Source organism: Ipomoea nil, unplaced genomic scaffold (assembly GCF_001879475.1).
Source record: "Ipomoea nil cultivar Tokyo-kokei standard unplaced genomic scaffold, Asagao_1.1 scaffold3043, whole genome shotgun sequence".
Taxonomy (NCBI): domain Eukaryota; kingdom Viridiplantae; phylum Streptophyta; class Magnoliopsida; order Solanales; family Convolvulaceae; genus Ipomoea; species Ipomoea nil.
In genome coordinates this window covers 1,291,122-1,316,560 of record NW_017619471.1, presented here as the reverse complement: position 1 = coordinate 1,316,560, position 25,439 = coordinate 1,291,122, and the positions used below count along the sequence as shown (strand labels likewise).

The window sequence follows — 25,439 nt, the reverse complement described above, 5'->3', positions numbered from 1 at the left end:
ATCAAATATAGCATACAAATCAGATTTAGCACGCATGGGATAATACCACATATAACGAGTGTAATCATCCACAAACAACACAAAATATTTAAAGCCAGGCGCAGAAAGTAATGGCGCAGGGCCCCAAATATCTGAATAAATTAATTCCAAAGGATGCGTACTAGTAGTTTCAACACGAGACAAAGGAAAACAAGAAGATTTTCCTAATTGACAAGAGGAACAAACATTGGGAAGATCACTAGAATTAAATCTACCAATAGACGAAGACGCTAAAATTTTACGTAAGACTCGAGAATGAGGATGCCCCAACCGCACCAAGCGTAAGAGGACCGTGCAGCAACAAATGCAGCAGGGGAAGCAGAAGACGCAGGCCATGTGTAGAGACCCCCAGACGCATGTCCCTTAAAAAGAACCTTCTTTGTCAAAATGTCTTTCACATAGAAACAAAGAGGGTGGAACTCAAAGAAAACATTATTGTCCATTGCAAAACGCTGGACAGATAATAGAGAAGAAGAGAGACCAGGGACATGCAAAATATCATGTAACTTAAAAGACATAGAATCAGTGGCTAACGAAGCAGAACCAACATTAACAATAGGCAAACCTGTACCATTGCCGACTCGCAGAGTCTCCGGGCTATCATAACTTGTCGCAGAAGTCATCAAAGAAGAATCAGGCGTTGCATGATTTGTAGCACCAGTGTCAGGGAACCACTGATGAGGACCGTTGGAATCACCATTATCACCAGAGATGGCCACATTAGCCTGAAAACCCGGAGCCCCTGAATAACGCCGAAAACAGTTGGCTCCCGTGTGACCAAAACGGTCACAAATTTGACACGGATCATCATAGCGCCAAAAACAATTGGCTCCCGTGTGACCAAAACGGTCACAAATTTGACACGGATCATCATAACGCCAAACATATATAATTGGCTCCCGTGTGGCCGAAACCGTTACAAATTTGACACGGATCATCAACGTCACGTCGTTGACCGGACCGCTTCTGATACGATGTATCTTGGTTTGATGTCATCGGCTACTGCTACGAAGTGAGGAACATAGATGTTGGAAAAGAAAATCCTGGCTAACTGATACCAGATGAGAATATAATTGTGTTGTATTCAATGATAATGTCTGAGAGTACAGGGAGCGAATATATAGAGATGCTAGATAGAATCATAGTCTAACACGAATAATATAGTCCTAGTCTAATATGGATAATAGAGTCCTAATAGTCCTAATATATACCATTTAAAACGGAGATGTATGCAAACTTGATGCGAGGGTGATAAGGTGTCCTCAAAGGAAAACAATGACAACTATGGTCACCTTTTAGGGATGTTAATTACACTTAACCCCGATGGAGAATCCGATTCTTAACCTTGACTAGGACAAGGATGGAGACAAATTTTGAAGAATGGGGGCAGGGACGGGGAGTACCATAGTTGGAAATTTATATAATAATGGAGATTAATGTTTCAGATAGACTACCATAAAAGTATAAATAATATTTGGAGTTGTGGAGTTATGAATATTATTTTAGTTTGGTAGAAAGCAAGTTGGGAAATATGAATGTTACGTACGATTGGAACCGAAGTTTAATGATTCGTTGGTGTTAATGAATCATTGGTTCTTAACGAATCAATGCATTAATCAATTCGGTGGTATCGAATCGAGACTTTTCGTTAAACACGAATTGATGCACAATTTGTTAATCACGAATTGATGCTCAATTCGTTTATTAATGAAAATATGGATTCGGGTTGTTTCCTTTTGTTGACGAGTTATGCAACCTTTTGTTAAATTTGTTGGTTAAGCAAATTGGATTCGTCTTGAACAATGAATTTCACGAATCGATGCATGAAATGAATTGAACCTTTCGGCCTCATGAAATTAACGAAAGTTGAATTCAAAAAGCTTGGTTATTAAATGTCTGTTGCATGCATGTAAGTATTAATATAATATATATTATATATTTATTTTGCATGTTAACATGCAATGAGTTAATAAATAAATAAATAAATATATATATATATATATATATATATATATATATATATATATATATATATATATTACTTTGTTATTTTGGATGCAGTGCATGAACCTATGAAGGTCCATATCTTATGAAAATATATAATATTCAGTTATATATTTCCCATGCCTGATATATCAGATAAGATATATCTTATGGAAGTTGAGTTTTGAACTCCAATAACTTCCATGTAACTTCTCAAAAACTACTTTATTTGCATCTATAAATATTTGGAGAAATGTCTGAAAAAACATAGGCAATAAACTTGCATTTAACTGAGACTTTTCACAGTACTGCAATTCTACAAGAAATTCTTAAACAAAGCAACTTAAGAATTTTATCATCTTCTTGTATCCCATAAGATTAAATCTTGAACCTTGTTGCTTTATATGAGGGAGATTTAAAACTTATATGAAAGTGATTACACACCTGAAGATCTAGTTTCCTCACTTCCCTATTATCAAACACTCAATTTATCTAGCAACCCACCTCGTCTTGTCCTCAACATCTTTGTGTGTGTGTGTCCATAATTGTTTTCCTCTTGCCGAACATAGTGCTCTTTATTTCAAAATGAGTGTTATAGCAAAAATTTTAAATGTGTAAGTGGTTTGGGACATGTATGAATTTTGACTTCATTTTTTTTTTTAAATGATAAAGAATATATAGGGTATCAATTGCACCGAATGATTGAAGGTAAAGACGTGGGGTTTGGACAAATTTATGATTTTTTCAAAGGAAAAAAATAAAACAAAAATAAAATATTAGAAAAATATAAAAAAAAAATAAATAATAATAAAAATTGCAGCCTCAGAGAACCCTCACCACATGTAATCTTTGGTTGGGATGAAAGGAATTAAGAAGGAAAGAAATTACAATTTGATGGAAAAAGAATAAAGTATGAATAATGTAGTAATTCAAATTACATTATTTGGTAGGGGGAATAGAATTATTGGGGATGAGAATAAAAAAAAGTGGTATAAAGACTAAAATGTCCTTGTGTAGTAATAATAATAACAATCACAAAGGATACCTTTGTCATTTCTTTTATTTTTTCCTTTCCTACACGCATTGAATTGCAATTCATGGGGATACCGCATGAATTGCAATTCAACAAAAGGAGGGAATTGCAATTCTGTGGAATTACAATTCTCTCTAACCAAACAATGTAATTGAGACCTTCATTGAATTACAATTCAATTATAGCTCAATTATATTCAACCAAACGCCCTATAAAAGGATGGGATGGGGAGTACTTTTTGTTATAAAATAAGGAGAAACAGAAGTACGTAAAACTCATATCTTTATTGTGCATGAGATAGCCTTTTATATAGGCATTACAAAACTAACCACATACTAATGAACTGCGCACTAACACCACGTACAGAGAAACTAACTGAGCACTAACAGGAAGTAGTAAAATAATGCCAAAATACTAGGACATACATTATTATTTATTTCAATAATATTTAACATTCCCTCCCTTAAACTGAAAATGTAAAGCTTTCAGTTTAGGTATGATACTCAGAGACTCATCCAAAGTGCAGATCCCAAGTAGCTTTCGTAGTTTTTGAAATGCAGAGAGCTTGAGTAACTTTGTAAATAAGTCAGCAACCTGATCTTCTCTTCTGCAATAAATAAGATTAATAACTCCACCATTTGTGAGGTCTCTCAAGAAGTGGAACCTGACATCTATATGCTTAGTTCTTCCATGCAAAATAGGATTTTTTGACAGCTTAATTGCAGAGCTGTTATCACAAAATATTGAAGTAGATCCTATTTGCTTGAAGTGTAGCTCCTCAAGAATATTTCTTAACCATACAGCTTGGCAAGCACATGTAGACGCAGATACATATTCAGCTTCAGTTGTTGACAAAGTGACAATTGGTTGCTTCTTTGAACACCACGAAACTGCTGTTGATCCCATCATGAATACATAGCCTGATGTACTCTTTCTATCTACAAGATCACCTGCATAATCACTATCAGTAAAGCCATATAGCACTGGGTTTTCACCCTTTTTGTAGAATAAACCATATTCAATAGTTCCTTGCAAGTAACGAAAAATCCTTTTGGTTGCTTGCAGATGTGCTTCTCTTGGGCAATCCATGAACCGACTAATGAGACTTACCGCATGCATTATGTCTGACCTTGTTACAGTCAGATACATTAAACTGCCTACGATTTGCTTATAAAGCGTATTGTCCACCTCCTTACCTTCATACCTTCATGAACTAACTTCAAACCTGTCTCCATAGGTGTACTTGCAGAATTGCATCCCTTCATTCCGAACCTTTCTAAAATTTCTTTCACATATTTCTTTTGACAAATAAAAATTCCATTAGCAGTTTGCTTCACTTCAATACCCAAGAAATAATGCATCATTCCAAGGTCAAACATATCAAACTCAAGCATCATGGATTTCTTAAACATTTCAAACATCACACTATCATTTCCAGTATAAACTAAATCATCCACATATAGACACACAATGAGCATCTTCCCCCCTTCACCAACCTTAACAAAAAGTGTGTGCTCATATGGACACTTCTTAAAGCCTTCTTTTAAAAAATAAGATTCTATACGATTGTACCAAGCTCGTGGAGCTTGTTTCAAACCGTATAAAGCCTTTTTTAATCTATAAACTTTATGCTCATTTCCAGCCTTAATATAACCAGGGGGTTGGTGAACAAATACCTGTTCAACTAAATTACCATGCAAGAAGGCTGACTTCACATCTAACTAGAAAATAGGCCACAAGTTATGTGCTGCTATAGATATTAGCAGTCTGACAGTATCAAGTCTTGCTACGGGAGCAAACACTTCTTCATAATCAACCCCGAATTCTTGTTTGTATCCTTTAGCAACGAGACGGGCCTTATACTTGTCAACATCTCCATTTTCCTTCAACTTTGTCTTATAAACCCATTTAACACCAATTGCTTTCTGCCCTTGTGGAAGCTCAGTCAACTCCCACGTATTATTTTTTTCAATTGACTGCATTTCTTCATCCATGGCTTTCTGCCACTTCATATCTTTCATAGCAGTTTCAAATGTTGTGGGATCACAATCTGAAAATAAAGCAAAATGAGTGAATGCATCTTCAGAATCAATGCCAGTTACCTCATAATCTGACATCCACGTCGGCCTTCTTCTATCACGTTGTGGGTGTGGCTCTATAATACTTTCTAATGGTAAGTCAGAAGATGGTTCATTTTGTTGATTGTGAGGATCCACTGTAGGCACATCATCTTCAGTTTCTTCAACAAGTGGCACTGGAACTTGTTGAACAACATTGCTATTCCAAGGCCAGAAACAATCTTCATCAAATACCACGTCACGGCTAATCACAATTTTATTGGTAATAGGATTGTAAAGTCTATAAGCTTTTGATTCATGACTAATACCAAGAAAAATGCATTTTTCTCCCTTGTCATCTAACTTTCGCCTCATTTGCTCTGGAATACGGGCATAGGCAATGCACCCAAAAATTCTAAAATGATCAACATTGGGTCTCCGGCCACTCCAAGCTTCCTCTGGTGTCATATTCTAAACAGCAAGTGTGGGACTTCTGTTCAAAATATAAATGCTCCAATTGACTGCTTCAGCCAAAACAATTTTGGAACATTACTCCTCCTCAAAAGACTTCGCACCATATTTAAAATAGTGCAATTTTTCCGTTCACCGACACCATTCTGTTGAGGTGTGTAAGCTGTTGTAAGCTGCCTTTTAATTCCATGAGCTTTACAGAAAGTATCAAACTCACCAGAATTGTATAGTACTCTCCACCACGATCTGTACGTAGGACTTTGATTTGTTTGCCAACTTCATTTTCAACAAGCACTTTAAAATTTTTAAATGCAGTAAAAGCCTCTGATTTCTCTTTTAAAAATTGCACCCATGTTTTCCGACTAAAGTCATCAGTGAAGGCAATTAGATATCTCTTACCTCCATTAGACGATGGATTTATTGGTCCACAAATATCAGAATGAACCAACTCCAACGGCTTACTTGCCCTCCATGACCCTTTTTGTGGAAATTGATTACGATGTTGTTTGCTTAGGACACATTCTTCACAAACACCTGAAGGCACGGTAATTTGAGGAAGACCTTCCACCATATTTTTCTGCTGCAAAACTCTCAAACCGCTAAAATGTAAATGACCATAGCGAAAATGCCATAGCCATGCTGCATCCTTTACTTTTGTTGAGAAGCAAGAATAAGTTGTATTATTGAGATAAAGTGGGAACATGCGGTTAGGAGTCATTTTAACCTGAGCAATCAATCCCAACTTTGCATCTTGTATGCGGCATACCCCTTCCTTGATTGAAATTTCATATCCCTTTTCTTGCAGTTGGCCAACACTAAGCAAATTAGTCTTTAAGTCAGGAACAAAAAGAACATTAGAGATAATGTGGGTGATGCCTTTGTTTTGAAGAGTAACAATTCCTTTCCCCATTACAGATACTGTGGAATTGTCACCAAACTTCACAATATTGTGGAAAGTTTCGTCTAACTGAGAAAACATCGTCTTATCCCCACACATGTGATTGCTACATTCGGTATCTAAATACCACATGTGTTGAGTTTCTTCATTCACATGACATGCTAGCAAAAGAGATATCTCCTCTTCTTTTCCTACAAAGTTGGTTTTTTTTTCATCTGGTTTAGTCAGATTGGTTCGACAATCTGATTGATAGTGGCCAAATTTGTGACAACGATAACACTCAACCTTTGATAAGTCTCTCGGTTTATGGGTTGTTGAGGTATTATGGCCACCTCGCCTTCCTCCTCTTCCTCTACCTCGTCCTCTATTTCCCCTCGATGATGGATGATTTTCTATTGAGATCTTCAATGCTTGTTCTTCATTTTCCTGATGAATAAGTTTCTGCTCATGAATCATTAAAGAACTCTGTAATTCATCCAAGGAAAGTTTTTCCACGTCGTTAGCTTCCTCTATGGAGCACACAACAAAATTGAACTTCGGTGTCATGGATCGAAGAATCTTTTCAACAACATCAGAATCCTCTATTTTGCTACCATGATTTCTCATCTTGTTGACAATCGCGGTTGTACGAGAGAGATATTCTGTAACTGACTCTCCCGACTTCATGCGGAGTGTTTCGAACTCTGTATGAAGTGTGCTTGAAGCTGCTGCCTCTTTGTTTTTGTAGAACCTTCATACTTTTTCTGCATGGAGTCCCATATACTCTTGGAAGAATCTTTGCATAGTATTGTCTCCAAGATGGGACGTTCGATTGCCTGAAAAAGATAATTTTTTGCTTTGCGATCTTTCAGTTTCAATGCCTCCAATTTTGTCCGTTGCTCTTCTGACGTCCCTGCAGTTGGCTCAATAACACACCAAAGTTCCTTCGACCTCAGGAAATTCTCCATTAGCATGCTCCAATGGTCGTAGTAGCCATCAAAACGAGGAATAGCGGGTTGAACAAAATTTTCAGCTGCCATGTCTATCGAAAAGACTCTCTCTCAATATTCACTTCCTCTCACTTAGAGCTACTGCTCATATGAATATTTAACCTGGCTTTGATACCAAATGTTATAAAATAAGGAGAAACAGAAGTACGTAAAACTCATATCTTTATTGTGCATGAGATAGCCTTTTATATAGGCATTACAAAACTAACCACATACTAATGAACTGCGCACTAACACCACTAACTGAGCACTAACAGAAAATAGTAAAATAATGCCAAAATACTAGGACATACATTATTATTTATTTCAATAATATTTAACACTTTTCTCATCCCTAGTAGGGACAGTACAAATGAAGAGGGATCGGGGAAAAAATCAAGAGCACCATTCTTTATCGCATTTGCCTTTCTTTCTAACGAAGGCAGCCTTAATGAGAGGGTGACGAAAGACTACCTTCATCTCTATCTCAAATGGTCCAATTCTTCCTACCAAAAAAAAATGGTCCAATTCAAGACATAAAAGCGTCATGTGTTCACCACATCAATATTAACCTACTTAATAGGTAAATTTAGAAGACAATTATATTCTTTAATTTTACCGGTTTAATGGTTCTGAATGAAGCTTTTTTACTTCATTATGGACTTATGACTTTTTCATTTTGAATTCATCAATAGCAAATAGCAATCTTATGTGGTAGATATTTTCATATAAAGGTAATTAGTCTCCATTTATTATGAGCATTGTATTACTAAATATAGTCAATTATTTATCATTTGGGCTTTAGAGATTATAAATGTTACTGATATTTTGTATTTATCATTTCGTAATTACATATATTGTATTTTTATCTTATCAAATATAATAATGTTATCACCTGTAGACGAGCCCCACTCTACTAATAAATCCAATTGATTTTATTTTATTTTTTTTTGAAAGGAAATCCAATTGAATTTAATTAACATTTTATTAATTACACACAATTGTTAAAGGCCACATTCAAATTTTACATTATTATGAAAAGCTTAAGAATCTAAAAATCTAGGAATAAGGGTCAAATAGGCCACCGAACTGCACATCAAAGTGTAATTAGGTTATCGAACTCAAAAACAATGCAATTGAGTCCTTAAACTACACAAAATTATGCAATTAGGTCTAAAATAACATGTTGACCTTAAATTGTGCTGACGTGGCGGTTACCAATTTCAAAAATAAATTTTAAATATAATTTTCAATAAAAATCATTAATTAAAATTAAAAAGAAAAAAAAAAAAAAAAAAAAAAAAAAAAAAAAACTAGAACTACCGGAGACGAATCGTCTCCGGCAGTCTTCGTCTCCATGGCCAGGAGACGAAGCTTCGTCTCCCTGGCCATGAAAACGAAGATTGCAGGAGACGATTCATCTCCGGCAGTTTAGTTTTTTTTTTTTTTTTTTTTTTTTTTGTTGTTGTTTTTTATTTAAATTATATAATTTTAATTAATTATTTTATTTTAAAATATATTTACAAATTATTTTTAAAATTAGTAACTTGCATTTCAGGTAAACATTTCATTTTGGACCTAATTGCATGATTTTATGTAGTTCAAGGGTCCAATTGCATTGTTTTTGAGTTCGATGGCCTAATTGCACTTTGGTGTGCAATTCAGTGACCTATTTGACCCTTATTCCAAAAATCTAATAAGTGTGAATGAAGGTTGGTTCCTTTCATTTATGTCCGTTTTTTTGTTATCTTTTTTAATACATTAAGCTATAAATATAGTACTATATAATTTTTTGAACAACAATGCTCCTACCATTATAACTTCCGTTATCTATTTACATTACTGTTACCATGCACTTGCATCCACCATATTTTTTTTATATTCTTTAATTGTAATAATATATGTAAATATTATATTTGAATATACAATAAATAAATTATTAATCATACCACAGTTATTAATATACTTTTTAATATATAAAATGAATTCTACAACTATAAATTTTATGAATTTTTGTAAAAATTATAACTACGATTTTAACATTGAATATTAATAATGTTAGGCATTTATTTTTGTGCATTGCGCATAAAAAAGACTATTTAGTACGGATAAGTGTTGAAATTTCACCGCCACGAAAGCAATAATACTTTGATTGAAAAGTCTTTACATATTGAAACAACGCACAAGTAGAAGCTTGCCACATGGATGACACATTGCAGCATTTCATTTAATTGAGTTAGTTGGTCAACTACATTACAACTACCCATTTGCATTTTTGGTGATTTATGTACCTAATTCCCAATGGGAAAGCTACAACAATAATTCTACATTTCAAAGTACCTCACAGCACAATTGGACAGCACCCAACCCCAAATCACATGAAGAAACCAAACGCCACGTAACATAAATATTTTACTCCACCGACCTATTCAAGAGGAACAATTATGGTGAATACCACACTCAATATAATGTAGGCTCGACGCTTTATTACTATGAAACTGTTACTTGAACAGAGAGGCGTTGCAGACATTAATTAGTATAAATAAAAAAAACCTTTCAATGGATAAGGATATGTTCTAATTCTTATAGTTAACACTCTAAGCACTACAATTGTGATTACTTTTCAAATAGTGTCCGGTAACTTATTTACCGTCAATATGAAATCAAGGATTTTGACACAAACAATATACGACGGAACGTAGGGTCATAACAAAATTAAACGTTATCTAAATTATCAAGTCTAAACCAAATATATTATTGAGTTGTTTTCAAATCTCCGAGCTAATTCTTTTTTATCAAAATATAAAACTCATTTTCTTTAAATTTGATTGGTCATTATTATTATTATTATTATTATTATTATTATTATTATTATTATTATTATTATTATTATTATTATTATTATTATTATTTCATTGCATTTGCTGTCTAATATTATCACCCTATGAGATTAATATGAATTTGATATAGGAATAAGGGTCAAATAGGCCATCGAACTGCACCTGATAATACAATTAAGCCACTGAACCTAAAAAAATAACAATTGAGTCCCTAAACTAACCAATTCCTAACAATTCATCTAATTTGAAGGTTTCTAACAGGTCAACAACCAACTTAATTATTTTTTAAAAAATAAAATTTAAAAATTAATTATTAAAATAAAATAAAATTAAAAAAAAAAAAAAAAACAGAAACGGCCGGAGACGAAGAAACTTCTTCGTCTCCGGCCAGTTTCTTCGTCTCCACGGCCGGAGACGAAGAGTTTCTTCGTCTCCGGCCATGGGGACGAAGAAGGTTTCTTCGTCCCTATGGATGGAGACGAAGAAACTGGCCGGAGACGAAGAAGTTTCTTCGTCTCCGGCCGTTTCTGTTTTTTTTTTTTTAATTACTTATATAATTTTTTTTTAAATTTTATTTTTTAAAAAATAATTAATTTGGGAGGATGAGCTGTTAACCTGTTGGAAACCTACAAATTGGAAGATTTGTTTGAAATTGATTAGTTTAGGGACCCGATTGTTGATTTTTTAGGTTCAGTGGCCTAATTGTATTATCTTGTGTAGTTCGATGGCATATTTGACCCTTTTCCTTTGATATATATTATGCATACAGAATTTGACTCTTATTCAAGGTAAAAATATGATAACAATTGAACTCATAACATATAGAGCTACACTTGTGTGAGAAGATCCGTGAGACGGGTTAAATTTAAAATAGTTGTTTGTTAGGATAGAAATCATAATACTCATTACAGAAAATTTAATACCAATTTAAAATAAATAAATTAGTATTTATAATAGATATTGTAATATTTATATGTGAAATTGTGATACTATTTAGAGTAAATTATTGTTACAAATAATAAATATTGTAATTCTTATAACTTAAATTGTGATACTTATAAAGTGTAATTATAATATAAACATTGTAATACTTATATGCGAAATGTTACTTACGAAATAAATTGTACAAAGTAATATTTATTGTAATATCAATTTGAATTTACTTATATGTAAAATCATGATACTATTTAGGATAAAATTAATTGTTACTAATAATGAATATTGTAATACTTATAACATAAATTTTTATACTTACAAAGTATATTTTTGTATGTTTTTGCTTGTCACATATTATCTAAACCGGGAGTTGATAGTAAGTCTTTGTCGTTGACCATTATTAGTTATGAACAAAGCAGGAGAAGTAGGTATCCTATAAAAAACGAATCTCATTTGATTAATCCACTGAATTTGCTATATAAGCCCACACGCTCCTCCTCGATCTAGCAATAACCAAGTAAGTCAAAGCAAATAATTAAGCTCATTTCAATGGCGATTCAAAGGGGTGGTGTTTCCTTGATCCTACTAGTTGCGCTCTTCTGGGCAGGCGCGGCGGCTCAGTCAAGTGACGACTGCACCAACGTGATAATCAGCATGTCGCCGTGCCTCAACTACATCACCGGAAACTCTTCGCTTCCAACGGCGGGCTGTTGTACGCAGCTCGGCACCGTCGTGAAGAACAAGCCGGAGTGCCTGTGCCAGGTTCTTAACGGCGGCGCCTCCAACCTTGGCCTAAACATCAACCAGACTCAGGCTCTAGCCCTCCCAACCGCCTGCAAAATTCAGACCCCATCCGCCACCACCTGCAAAAGTAAGAACTATTTAAGCCGCCAACACGGGCTTAGCTCATTAGTTCAGTAGAAGTATTTGGGAGAAGAAGCTAAGTTTTGAAACTCAGCAGAGGCAGTGTAGGGATTATGTTCAAAGTGGACAAATCCATTGTGCGTACTCGTATTATGCCCTCAGTCTGCTGAGCTATTGAGCCGCCACATAGGCTTAGCTCACTAGTTCAGTAAGAGTATTTGGGAGGAATCAAGGTTTGAAACTCGGTAGTGGCAATGTAGGATTATGTCAAAGTAGTAAGATCCCTTGTGGGTATCGGTATTTGGTCATTCTCTGTTGAGTTCTTGAGTTACCGCCTCCTATCACATGCTCTGTCTGGTCGTGACATGGGTGTCTATGGGTTTGGGATTCAACCTTGGGAGAAAAACTAATTAAGCCCCATCCCTATTCCCTATATGCATTTTGCACACTGGTATCAGCATCTCCCAAAATGAGACTAATATAATTGAATTTTTTGTTTGACAGCGACTTCACCTTCCGGAGGATCTCCAACCGGGACATCTGGTTCTCCGAATACTGGTTCAGGTGTGTTATTACCTCAGTTTAAGACTATTCAGATAAATAACGTTTCGGATTCTGATTTTGTGTAATTAGCCAAAATTTAACTCTAGATTTATATGTGTTATAGGTGGAGGATCGAATTCTACGCCATCTGGTGCAACTTCAAACAAGTTGGCAGCTCCTCTTGTGTTCTTCATTCCTTTGGTTGCATCTTATGTTTCAACATTCATCAGCTGCTGATCGAGTTCCTTGTTTCAACCTTGTATTTTTATTCTTTGATTGCCTCGGTTTGGTTTGATTTGGTTGCATTTGCTAGATGTTAGTCTGTTACACCTGTCTTACAAATAATATATTATTCGTGTATTAATTGGAGTATGATTTTATTATATTACTTTGAACAGAGTTAAATCTTTGACTTCGTCTATTAATATTAATATATTAAAATAGATAGTAATACATGTTAATATAATAATGTCAAATGCTATTCACACCCAACTAACACCATATAATATCATATATTGTCACACTGATCGATTCAATCACAACTTATTATAATGCCTAAATTTCTATCCGATCCTAATTTCTAGAACACATTAATATAATAATGCAAAATGCTATTCATAGCAAACCTACATCATATAATATAGTCTCTCGATTTTGTTTAGTAATCAATAGTCAAACTATTTTTATCTACGTATTTAATACTTTATTTATTAGTCAAATTAACTCTTAACTAGTACAGAGTATTTTTTAATGAATGATTTTGTTTTTTGTTTTTTTTTTTTTTTTTTTTTTTTGTGTGTTTAATAGTACTTCGAAATAAGAATCAAATAGGTCTCAACTATACACGAAAATGTAATTAGGCTATTGAATTAAAAAAATGCATAAGTCCCTGAACAACGTAAAATGATGCAATTAAACTAAAAGTGACATGTTTACTTGTTAGTTCGCTGACGTGGAAGGTATCATATTAAAATAATAATTTTTATTTTATTTTAATAATTTTAAATAATAAAATTTAAAAAAAAAAAAAAAAAAAAAAAAAAAAACAAGATTATCGCTTCGTCTCCGGGCTGCCTGAAGCGAACAGTCTTCATCTCTCCGGCTGCCTGAAGCGAACAGTCTTCATCTCTCCGGCTGCCTGAAGCGAAGAACCCCCTGGAGACAAAGAGGTCCCTTGTCTCCGGCGGACGACGAAGAACCTTATTTGTCTTCAATTGGGGAGCCAAAGACCTAATTACATTTTCGTGTGTAATTTAGTGATTTATTTGATATTATTTAATTTAAACTTCATATTATGAGAAAATTAAATTAAAAATAACTTTAAGGCAGTAGGAATATATATTGTTTGATTAAACCCCATTTGGAGTTTATTTTTGACTTGGTGAGAGAAACACACAAACACTACCAGTGAGTGAGCACTGAGTACATTTTATTACATAAATTCATGTTGGATTTCTATGTTTCAATCCAACCATAACTTCAAGAATATAAAATTTGACACAGATCCAAGGGAAATGAATTTGGGAAGTTACATAAATGGATGCCAAACAAACAGTATAATCCTTAAACACAAGACCACCATGATTACAATCCGAGAGAACAAAATTGCTATGTACAGAAAATGCACTAAACTCGGGAACAGAGGCTATTGCACATAAATTTAAAAAGGAGAAATAAATACGATGCTTTGACACAAACCTACAATGGTATCTACCTGTAACAGGAGTGGCACAATGCCTACTACTGTTGGTATTGCACAATGTTAATCACAGCTAGCTTTGGAGCTCTGCATCTTCAGAACAAAGCTTTCGCTGCACATGTTTTGCATCTACAGCCAACAATGTTTTAGAAAGAAGAAACACACGCTAGAGCGTGAAACAGACCCACAAGGCAAAACATGGATTGTTTGGAGTTATGATGTAACAACAGCCAGCATCTTGATGCTTTCTCAAAGGCCGCAGTGTCAGTCGTTACCCAAAGTTAAGTCACGTCATGGTCATCGGGTTTAAGTTCACCCCCTCCTACAAAAGAGAAAATACATCATTTTGATTGATATAGGACAGAGATTCAAGTATTACAGAAGCATTCTGATCATTAGAAGTGATATGAGAAAGAAATATGAAGGGAAGGAGAAACGCCCTCTATCAAAGGAGGCCAATTCTCATCACCAAAATCCATGTTATCTTTTGTCAAATGCATGCTTTGAGCAACTCTTCAATGTCTATATTAATTTTCACTCTAGACCTCTAGCAGAAGAAGGCACCGAGCACATGGCAACGGATTGGGGTTGGGTAAGGTTACAATACATTGACCAACTGACCCACCCTTCCAAACGCATCGGTCAGCCCCCAGTTCAAACCACTGTTTAAGGGGATTTTAAAACTACACTCCATTCATTGACTGCAGGAGGATACACCTTTAAAGATATGCATATCTACACATCCAAATTATCATAACAAATACATTTAAAACGTCAATACCTAAGTGCTAATGTAATACAGAGTATCAAATAGATATCACAACCATAAAAAACTAAAAGAATGGCATAAATTTGTGTGCTTTCATTATTTTAAATCTATACTATAAATAGTTCACATAGCCCAGACTAAAATATAAATATCTATATACTATAACTTAAATCTAATTCTCAATTCTTACTAGAGATAACAATTAAAAGAAATTGGGAGCTCCTCCAATGTCTTAAGAGGCTGGACTTTAACATGATTACAAACTGAGCAATTACAATAGGGAAGGAATCAAAGGGTACAACAAGAGGAAATTGCTTCCAAAAACTAATTGCTGATAATTTATTAGTTTAGTTTTTTTTTTTCTATTTAATTTCTTGTCACCATCTTGATGGTGTTTTGTAGTCTGGATATTAGTCAGGCCTTTTACAAGTACTTCTATACATAAATGGGTTTCACTTTGATTATGGTGCCTCCCACAAAAAGATTTACATACCAGAATAGATAAACTTGACACATCTCAGCGTGACCGAGACCGCATAAATTCCTCAAGTTTGTCCCACACCTCAAGAGCTGCTGCTCTGTCCTGATGCCGCTTGTTCTTACTAACCTGCACATCCAAATTGGATACTTGTTATGAAAAGTTGACCAAAGAAATGTAAATCAAGTGTTACTTGTTGTTCCCTATGTATTATACTATAAGGATAACAATTTCAACAATAAATCTGCTCACTGAAATAATCTTGACATTCCACTGCTTCACAGTCTTTGCAGACTCCACACTGTCATCCTCAAAACGCAAGTAGAAACCGATAACTGCAACCAAAGCCAGTACAAGTCGGAGGTTAAATCACTTGTAAAGGATAACTGAAGATTTTCTTACTAACTGCTCTTAGATAATCAAGACCTGTGCCAACATGAACTCCAGTATTGGAGGAATTGAAACTATGACAGTGCATAGTAATTCTACATTATGAAAAGTCCAATTTTTCAAGAATTTAGAATAAATAAGATCAATTTAAGCAGCACTTCAAACTTTTCTGGGGCTTAAAAATTCCATTGCATGATTCATAATCAATTAACTTGCATAAAGTAAATGCAAGGCCTTCAGAACTTACTCTTGTTAAAGATCTCAACATGGTCCTTAAAAGGCCAATCTTTGAACTGCCACTCCTTCCCCAGCACAAAAACAGCCACCACTCGATCCCAGTCTTCAGTCTTTAATGCAGATGGCTTGTCCCTGACCTCATAGGCTGTGACAACCCTATCTCTACTGAACTTCTTTTGCACAGTCACACACTCTGGCTTCTGACCATTCATCTGCTTCAACTTCACATCCGTAGGGATATACACTCCATCCTCCAAAAACTCTTTCACATTGTATATAGTAATCAAAGTGGAAAACGCACTAGGAACCAGAATAATCGGCACTCCCTCCCCAATCTTACTTCCCTTCAAATGCATTTTCGTCTTCGTAGCTCCATCATAGCCCATATCCTCACCACCCCCATACCCTATCCCTCTCTCCAACCGACTTTTCGCCACCAATCCATCTTTCCTCTGCAACGCCTCCGCCCTCTGCCTCTCCTCGTCCCTCCGCACTGCCGCAGTCAAAACAGTATAGAAATCTCGGTTCCTGCACAGCAAAATTGACTCCCGATCCCTCAACGGCTTCTCCATCGCTCGAATCATTTCAATAGGGCTTTGGTTCTCCAGAACCCCAGCATCAGGCATCACATTACCCTCGACGTACGCATTACCATTGCTCTCAGTTGCAGCGCCGGCGATGGCTGGGGCCGCGGGAACAGAAGCCGCGTCGTATTTGATGAACTCGATGGAATCCGAGGATGAGATTTTTCCGGTGAGGTAATCGAGAAGGGGTTTCCGGTCTGGGAGAGTGACCGGGTGGATTCGATTGGAGCGGGCTTGCTGGATGTAGTCGGTGTGCTTGAGGTTAGGGTTAGTGATGAAATGGACTAGGGTTTCGAGAGTATAGCGGTTCCCCTGCTTCGAACGGTAACCAGTCTCGATTGTCCCGGGAAAGGAGTAATCATTCCCAAATCGGTACTCTTCGCCGACTCGAGATATACGATCGAGCTCGTTCCGGATTGTGTACTCGCGGAGGAGCATCAGAGGATCCATGGCAGAGCTTTGGCAGGCAGGGGCGATAACTGTGACTATGGAGAACTGAGCGCTGCTGTTGATACTTACGGTATGAGCCTTAACACAGTAATATTGGGCCTATCGAACTTCAAACTAGGCCCTGTTTAGATGCGGTTTCTTTTAATTACGAGGAAATGAAAAATATAGAGAGAATAATTAGATAGTATTAATCACAATTACTTTCTTTTTCTACCCATGTATAAGGGTCTATTTATACAAGTTTAGGTTGAGTGTCAAGAGATAAGAGTCCTAAAGTGATTCATATTGGGAATCCTTATTATATTGGGGCTAGAAAGCTCATTCTTTACTAGAATAAAAATAAATCCAATCATTATTATATTAGTGAGATATTGACTTCGTGAAAGTGAGAGATTTTATGATGGATGATATACTAGATTGACCGATTGAATTGCCCTCAAGGCAGGCGGTCGAACCAATAAATCAAAAAGGGCCCAAGAAAATAACTAGATCAAGAGAACCTAAGAAGGATACTCAGGACGAATAACTAAAGGAAAGAAAGTGCTACAACCTACAAGCATATAACTAAGGAGGGAAAATGTAATTTTCCCTAAATCTATTACAAAAATATTTCTTGTAAAATATTAATTATTTTAATGATGATAATAATTATTTATATTGAAATAAAATTTGCAACAGTTATAAAGGTTAATAATAATTATAATAAAAATGTAACTAAATACAGTAATTTTTAACTTGTAACTTCTTATGATAAAAAAAAAATGCATAGATTGATATATATAATAATTGGCAAATTATATCGTGCACCGCGGTGCATAATCGATTATGCACCGAGCTTCAAAACAACGTCGTTTTGTTTAATGAAAAGAAACGACACCCGTTCCGTTTCGCACCGTTCCGCAAAAAGTAACTCTGTTATTCAATTTCATTTTGTACACACTGCAGTTTCAGTTCAACATAACTACAGTTTCATTTCGATATAATCAGGGACGGAGCCAAAGGGGGGGGGGGGGGAGAGGGGGCAGAGGGGTCAGCTGCCCCCCCTCACCCCACCCCCATCCCATATATAATTTTTGTATGTATATATAGTATATGTGTTAGTATTAGTAAAATAAAACTATTAAATGTTAATAAGAGTTGATTTAGATAAGTTGGTTGAGCACATGTTGAGTTATGATAAAAAATAAAGGTTCAAATCTTGGCATTGACATATTTTTTTTATAGTTGGCTTCAACAGTTTTTTTGACTCATTCCCTATGGTTTTAACACAGTCACATTTTTAATAGCTGTTTAATATTTAATACACACACACACATATATATAACATTCTTTTATATTAATAATGAGATGTGTTTATTTTTTAAAAAAAAATTATCTCTTTTGTTTTAATGTTTCGTCTTTACTGAAAAAAAATTTCTGAATCTTTCCCTACTTTTTCGCCCCCCCCCCCCCCCCCCCCCCCCCCCCCTCAACAGAATTTCTGGCTCCGTCCCTGGATATAACTAAAGTTTCATTCGATATTTATACACTTAAATATGTGAAAATGTTATTTTATTTTATTTTATATACACTATAGTTTCATTAAAACACAATTACGTGATCATTTCAATATAACTACAGCTTCATTGTACAATATACACTCAAATATGTGAAATGTTATTCAGTTTCATTTTATATACATTGCAGTTTCATTTCACCACAACTACAGTATCATTTTTATATAACTGCAGTTTCATTTGATAATATATAAAACAATATGTGAGGCAGTGTCGGTTTAGATACACTGTAGTGTTAGTTGGTAATTAACAGACAAAAAGATGCGCGCTTCGTTAACAGTAACGTCTCGCTATTTTTTTACTTAAAGAAACGGTGCCGTTTTGACCGCGGTTCACGATATAACGACTGATAATAATTATGAACTAAAGAAATTAAATAAAATTTTATTTTTTGGATGTAGGCCGAACTGGATCAAGATTTTTTATTTATTTTATTTATTATTATTATTTTTTTTTTGGTTTAGAGGATGTATTCAATCATGACTTTTGTAGATTTTTATTGACTTTCATAGAGTCTTTCAAACTTTATAACTCTATAAAAGTCTCTATAAAAAACATTCATAAATTTGTATCAACTTTTTATTTAAAAAAATCTACAAAAGTCATTATTAAAAGTCTAAATTGAATACATCCCTACAAACTTTCAATGATTTGGATTCTTATCATTTATAATTTTCTTACAAAACATATTATAATATATCATAAAATTCTTCTTATTATTATATAATTCTTCACCCACATCAACATTCTCAACATTATTATTTTTATCCATAGTATACTAAGACTTATATGCTAATTACTTATATATTATTAATAACGCATCAATAAACAAAAATTATTTCATTAGAAATTCATAACAATATTGAACACTAAAATTTATAGTAAAAGACTTGATCAAATAAATATTTAAAAATATAATTACAAGTTGCATAAAAAATATAATATTAATAATATGTATATAAAAAAAATTATACTTTGTATATTGCTAGGCATCAAACAAAAAACTATTATTTACAATAATAGCAATTTGGGACTGTGAACAACAATAAGGTGTTACTGTTTGCAGCCCCAAATTGTTGTTGTGAACAGTAGTTCGCTATTCGTAGTAACCTATTGTTAAAAAAAAATATTACGAACATAAACATTAAAAGAATAAAAATAAAAAATAAACAAGTAATAATGAAGTAAAAATAATATTATTTCAAATTTTTAGAGGAAGATTGTAAAGTTTAGAAGAGAGAAAAAATTAGTAGAGTTTAGTATATTTTCTTCAATAAAAATAATTTTATTGAATTTAGATAGATTTATAAAGTTTGAATAGAGAGAAAAAAAAATAGAGTTTAAATAGAGAGAGAACTATTCAGAATTGGTAGAAAGAAAATTTTGAAATTTTGGGGTTGATGGTTGGATTTCAACTATTTATATTTGAGAAGGAAAAGTCTACAAAAGTTCTAAAATTAAAAAGTCTACAAAAGTTCATAACTTTTTGAATACCGCATGACTTTTAAAGACTCTTTAAAAATTTTAATTTAATACCACCCGACTTTTAAAGACTCTTTAACAATCTTGATTGAATACCGCCCGACTTTAAAGACTCCCTAAAAGATTGAATCGAATATCTCCAAACTTTTAGAGTTCATAAAAATTTTTAAAATTCTATGAAAATCATGATTGAATACATCCCCTTAGTTTGGCTAGACTCATATTTAATGACTCTTAACTAAAAAATTGCAAAGAACAATGTTTCATTTTTATTTTTTTTTTGAGTCATGGGATGAGTCAATATTTTTATTATTTAGTTCGGCCTAGTCTAATCCATATTTGAATCGGTTTGATAAATGTAATAAATTTAAACTAAAGAAATTGTAAGAAAAAAATAAATTTTTTAATGTTTTGGATTATCGGTCGAGTTAAGCCAAAGATTTTTATAATTCGTTCTGAACCTAGCACCAATTAATTCTATAATTAAATTTAAGATAATCATTAATGGTGGCTGGAAAACTATGAGCTACGCGAAGAAGAAGTAGCTATGTAAAAAGATTATTTTGTCCTCATGAATCAAAAATTTAAAAAGATTTAAGATTTTTCGACCAATTTTCACCGGTGATTTGGTCGGGAGGACCAAACCTGCTAAAAAAATATAGTTAAAGGACTAAATTGTTAATTTTAAAAGTCACGGACCGAAATTAACACGTCCCATATAGTCATAGGACTAAAAGTGTAATTTTGCTCTAAAATAAAATAACATTTTCACATATTTGAGTGTTATAATATCGAATGAAACTGTAGTTATATTGAAATGAAATTGTAATTATATCGAAATGAAAGTGCAGTATATACAGAACGAAACTGAATATCAGAGTTACTTTTTGCGAAACAACGCGGAACGGGTGCTGTTTCTTTTTTCATTAAACAAAACGACGTTGTTTAGAAGTTCGATGCATAATCTATTTTGTAAAGCAACGTCATTTTGGCAAATTCTTGTGTGGAACATGGCCCACACAGTGTTGTATGGACCATAACAAAAAAATGCATTTTTAATATATTAAATGTACATTATACAATATAATGTACGCTTAGTACATAAATAATATACATCCCCTGAATACAATGTACATTATTTTTGTACTGAATATACATTATTTTACAGTATACAAAATATGGTCCCCACAGCTTGTGTGAACCATGGTCCACACAATAATGATTGCGTCATTTTAAATTCCACAGTTCTTAATTGAATCTGTTTACTTTTATTCCTTCTATTCCAGTCTGTCATCTGACAGAACTCCTTTAAGAAAGTTGGACTCAAGCTCTAGACTACCTAGATTTAGGCCAAATCGTAAGACTCTGAGTGATGATATTGTCGTAACTTCTCTAAGTGAGATTTACAACAGGAAGGAGGTAATAAATTATTTTTTTTTCCAGATTGGCTTACTAACTTCTTTTTTGCCATTACACAGCTCTGTGAGTATTGGGTGACTGTTAGGATTATGGATGTTGACAGTTCAGATGGTTGGTATTACATGTCCTGTAAGGGAACTAACTGTGGGAAAAAGCTAACTCCAAGAGAAGGTATGATGTACTGCTCTAAGTGTGACCGTAGCTGGCATGAGGGGGATGTCAAGTATAAGGTGGTTGTTCGTGTAACGGGCAGTACATGTGAAGCACCTATGCTCATTTGGGATAAGGAATGCTATGATTTGGTTGGTATTTCAGCTTCATCCTTAAGAGAGAAGTATGCTGAGGTGAGAATGATTTTTCTAATCTAATTTGGGATTGGGAATGCTATAGACGTTCCTATGTTTATTTCCTAATAAAAATTATGTTTTGTTTTTTTTTTTTTTTATTCAGAATGCAAAAGGTTGGATCCCACCTGAGTTGCAGTCTATTTGTAGGATGCCTATACTATTTAGTATTTCTATGAAGAAAGATCAAGTGGACAGTCTGAGCTCTGCATTTGGGGTGTTAGGGTTCTGTAGGACAAGCTGACATTGTTTCAAAACACTGTGGGATTATAGACTGTGATGTAGATGCAACAGAACAAACCCATGAGGTTTAACTATTTTCCTATTTAGACTGTTTTCTTCTTTATAAAACTGAATAACACTATGTGTATTATTCAATTTTTTTTTTTTAGGACTCATTTGCCCTGGATGACTTTGGTGATTTTGAAATGGTTGGATTTGATGAGGGGGGTTCATCTGGAAATGTTGCAAGCACACTGAAGAGGTCTCTAATGGATGAATTCAATCAGTTTGATGACTTTAAGAGACTTAAGACTTCGGTGATTAAGTTGGAAAAAATGTAATGCGATTGCGGTTTCTATTTAGCACACTGAAGAGGTCTCTAATGGGTGAATTCAATCAGCTTGACTACTCTAATAGACTTAATACTCCAGTCTATAAGTTGGAAAAAATGTAATGCTTTTGCGGTTTCTATGCTATGTTTTGTAATGTTTCCCTAATGGGGTCAGTCTATGTACTACTTTTAAATTCTGTCTTATGTTTTGGGACTCTATGGACAATATGAATATTATGTCTACTTATTTTTGTTTGGTACTTCTATGGTCAAGTTTATTATATTTATGTTTCCAGTTTATATAGTACTAACTAATGAGGTGGTTTTAGTTGTACATACCTTTTCATGTTATGATGCGTTAGGACTTCTATCTTCATTTGATAACTTTATCTGGAATGAGATAATTAAATACATATTAATGAAGTTATAACATCTATAAGTAAATGTAAAATCTTTTGGATTATTTGAAAAGAAACTTACCTATTGAATCTTGCCTACTATTTCATGCCAACTGTTTTGTTATATTCAGATCCAGATCCAGGCCTCTTTGTATATGAAAACAACTGCAAAGATGAACTATTAATGTCTAACTACTTATAAAAAAAAGGTTGGCTATCTGTATACTAAATTACAACTTATCAAGTAAAAATATAGGTACTTAATAAGTTAAGTTGACATGAACTTATCAAATAAGAATACAAGTTAAATTTACTCAATTAGTAAACAGATTTCAGTAAGAGTATGACAAAAGGTTACAGATCTAAGCTGGAGTGATGACATAAAGTATTCCAGGTTTGACAAAAGGTTCTAAGTTAGTTTTTTAGTACACTAATAACCATGAGTTACAGATCTAAGCTAGAGTGATGGAATTCTAACTTAGTGTTGTATTAAAAGTATCTGTGGAACCTTTAATACTATTTATTTAACCAAACTTAGTACATGTGTTATACATTCAAACTCAATAATTTATGTAAAAAAAAAGTTTTAAGCTATAAGTAAAAAGAAAAAAAAAACATATTTTAGGGTGAAGGAATAAAACTAGGTTAGAATGATAGTATGAAAGAGTTTAGGTAGGGATTTACAGTTGAAACCAGGGATTATATAATTTTTAGGCTCATTTGCCCAAAAAAAAAATGCTTTGATCAATGTTATCAATGAAGTAAAATTTTGAAATTAAAAACTAACAACTAATTAACCATTATGGAGAAATCCAAATCAGATAACGACTGCACTTTGGATTCGTAATAAAAATCAATGAGTTTATAGATGAACAAAGGTATAATGTATGGCAGATGAAATACGATACTCAATTTATGTCATGAGTTTGACATGTGATATTATTAATCTGTAAACTCATTTAAAAATGATAAATGCAGAAAATCATGTATGAAGATCAAGCCAAAATTTGATCTTATAAACTAATAACCAATTAAACAATATGGGGAAAATAAAATCAAGTATCAGTACACTACTACATTCCCAATAAAAATGAAATTCAAATCTAACAAAAGGCTATAAAATAGTAATCATTTATAAGTATTCATCAGTGTTGTGCTAGGGTAATCAAATGCTATTGCCACTATAAATAAAGATCCAACACTTGGAAGATACTTTCAAACTGCAGGTTCTCTGTAACTGTTCATGCAAAGCATCAGCTTAAACAAACATGAGAAAGTTAGAAAAATCTACTACGATTGGTTGCAAGAGAAAGTATGGGATTTCAAACAAAGATATGAAAGCATTTTATATTACACTATACTTTATAAATACAAGTTTCATATAAATACTCACAATAACATCAATTAATGCCTAAACAAGTAAAGGAATTAATAATTATATTGCTAAAGGAAATAAAAATAGTCCAAAAATTGTACTAGATGCAAATTAGACTTATCTGTTGAAGATGTGTAGTTTAGTTCTGTTTTCCAAGAGTACTGTCAACTTGGTTTTCTTCACTCACATAATTTTTTCTTCTTAGGCTTAGTTGCGTTTATCTAAAATAAATCAGGTAGGGTTCATATCATTAATATATAAGAAATGAATCAACACTTAGTCAAAGATTTTTGTAACAATAATTTATAGAACAGAAGAAAAAATATATATGAGAAATATAAAAAATTAAAATAGACTTATCTTTTTCGTAGATTTCTCTGCATATATATTTTTTTTGGAATTTTTAGGCTTCGATACTGTTGATTAATGTGTATTTGTTCCTTTCTGGGCTTAGCTACGTACATCTGCATACATAGAAATTAGGGTTTCAGGAGTATATAAATAAATTAATAGATTTTAGAGCAAATAGCAATTAAAACTTACTGCTGTGAGAAAATTGTTTCCTGAAATATCTGATCCAGTTTAAGCTTCAAAAGTAGACGATTTGCTTGAACTTCTTCCGATTTATGGTTTCGATTTTTGGATTAATTCATCAAGGACGAGAGGTTTTCATGGTTTAGAGGATGAAACTTGAAGGATTGAAGAGAATAGAGGTAGTTGGCTTCTATTTCGTGAATGATTTAGGGTTCGTGAATAGCGAATGGTACTGGTGTCGCGAATGAGACGGTGAATCACGAAGGAGAGGACAGAGCGAGGCAGAGGGAGGTAGAGCGAGAGGGAGTTCTGGAGTTATGCTTTGGGTTGGGTAAGAAAGGTTAAATATGTGGGCTTTGGTTAGGTTTTGGGTTGGGTAGGTTAGATGGGTTTCGGCCCATTATTATTATTGTTATTATTATTATTGTTGTTGTTGTTGTTGTTGTTGTTGTTGTTATTATTATTATTATTATTATTATTATTATTATTGTTATTGTTATTGTTATTGTTATTGTTATTGTTATTATTGTTATTGTTGT

The 25,439-nt window shown here is 33.6% G+C and overlaps 2 protein-coding genes across 5 annotated transcripts; one reads left to right on the top strand and one right to left on the bottom strand.

The window, feature by feature from the left end:
- Positions 1–11,750: 11,750 nt before the first annotated feature.
- On the top strand, positions 11,751–12,996 carry LOC109163827 (non-specific lipid-transfer protein-like protein At2g13820). Its single transcript, XM_019312539.1, has 3 exons — positions 11,751–12,096; positions 12,594–12,653; positions 12,757–12,996. The coding sequence occupies exons 1-3, from the start codon at positions 11,775–11,777 to the stop codon at positions 12,867–12,869; spliced, it is 495 nt and encodes a 164-aa protein (XP_019168084.1). The 5' UTR covers positions 11,751–11,774; the 3' UTR covers positions 12,870–12,996.
- Positions 12,997–14,142: 1,146 nt separating this feature from the next.
- On the bottom strand, positions 14,143–17,298 carry LOC109163825 (protein CDC73 homolog). Of its 4 annotated transcripts, none has more exons than XM_019312535.1 (4): positions 16,216–17,298; positions 15,831–15,913; positions 15,594–15,707; positions 14,143–14,653 (listed from the first exon to the last, which is right to left on the bottom strand). In XM_019312535.1, the coding sequence occupies exons 1-3, from the start codon at positions 17,237–17,239 to the stop codon at positions 15,618–15,620; spliced, it is 1,197 nt and encodes a 398-aa protein (XP_019168080.1). In that variant the 5' UTR covers positions 17,240–17,298; the 3' UTR covers positions 14,143–14,653; positions 15,594–15,617. The 4 variants fall into 4 exon arrangements, with proteins under 4 accessions (XP_019168080.1, XP_019168081.1, XP_019168082.1 ...); XM_019312536.1 differs by having other exon boundaries at positions 14,143–14,650; XM_019312537.1 differs by having other exon boundaries at positions 15,617–15,707.
- Between the last annotated feature and the right edge of the window lie 8,141 nt (positions 17,299–25,439).

Coding starts and splice junctions, on each gene's coding strand:
- LOC109163825 (XM_019312535.1), bottom strand. CDS start 17,239: ATGGATCCTCTGATGCTCCTCCGCGAGTACACAATCCGGAACGAGCTC. Junction 15,914..16,215: donor TGTTGAGATCTTTAACAAGA/GTAAGTTCTGAA, acceptor CTTTGGTTGCAG/TTATCGGTTTCTACTTGCGT. Junction 15,708..15,830: donor GGAATGTCAAGATTATTTCA/GTGAGCAGATTT, acceptor TTGGATGTGCAG/GTTAGTAAGAACAAGCGGCA.
- LOC109163827 (XM_019312539.1), top strand. CDS start 11,775: ATGGCGATTCAAAGGGGTGGTGTTTCCTTGATCCTACTAGTTGCGCTC. Junction 12,097..12,593: donor ATCCGCCACCACCTGCAAAA/GTAAGAACTATT, acceptor TTTGTTTGACAG/CGACTTCACCTTCCGGAGGA. Junction 12,654..12,756: donor TTCTCCGAATACTGGTTCAG/GTGTGTTATTAC, acceptor TATGTGTTATAG/GTGGAGGATCGAATTCTACG.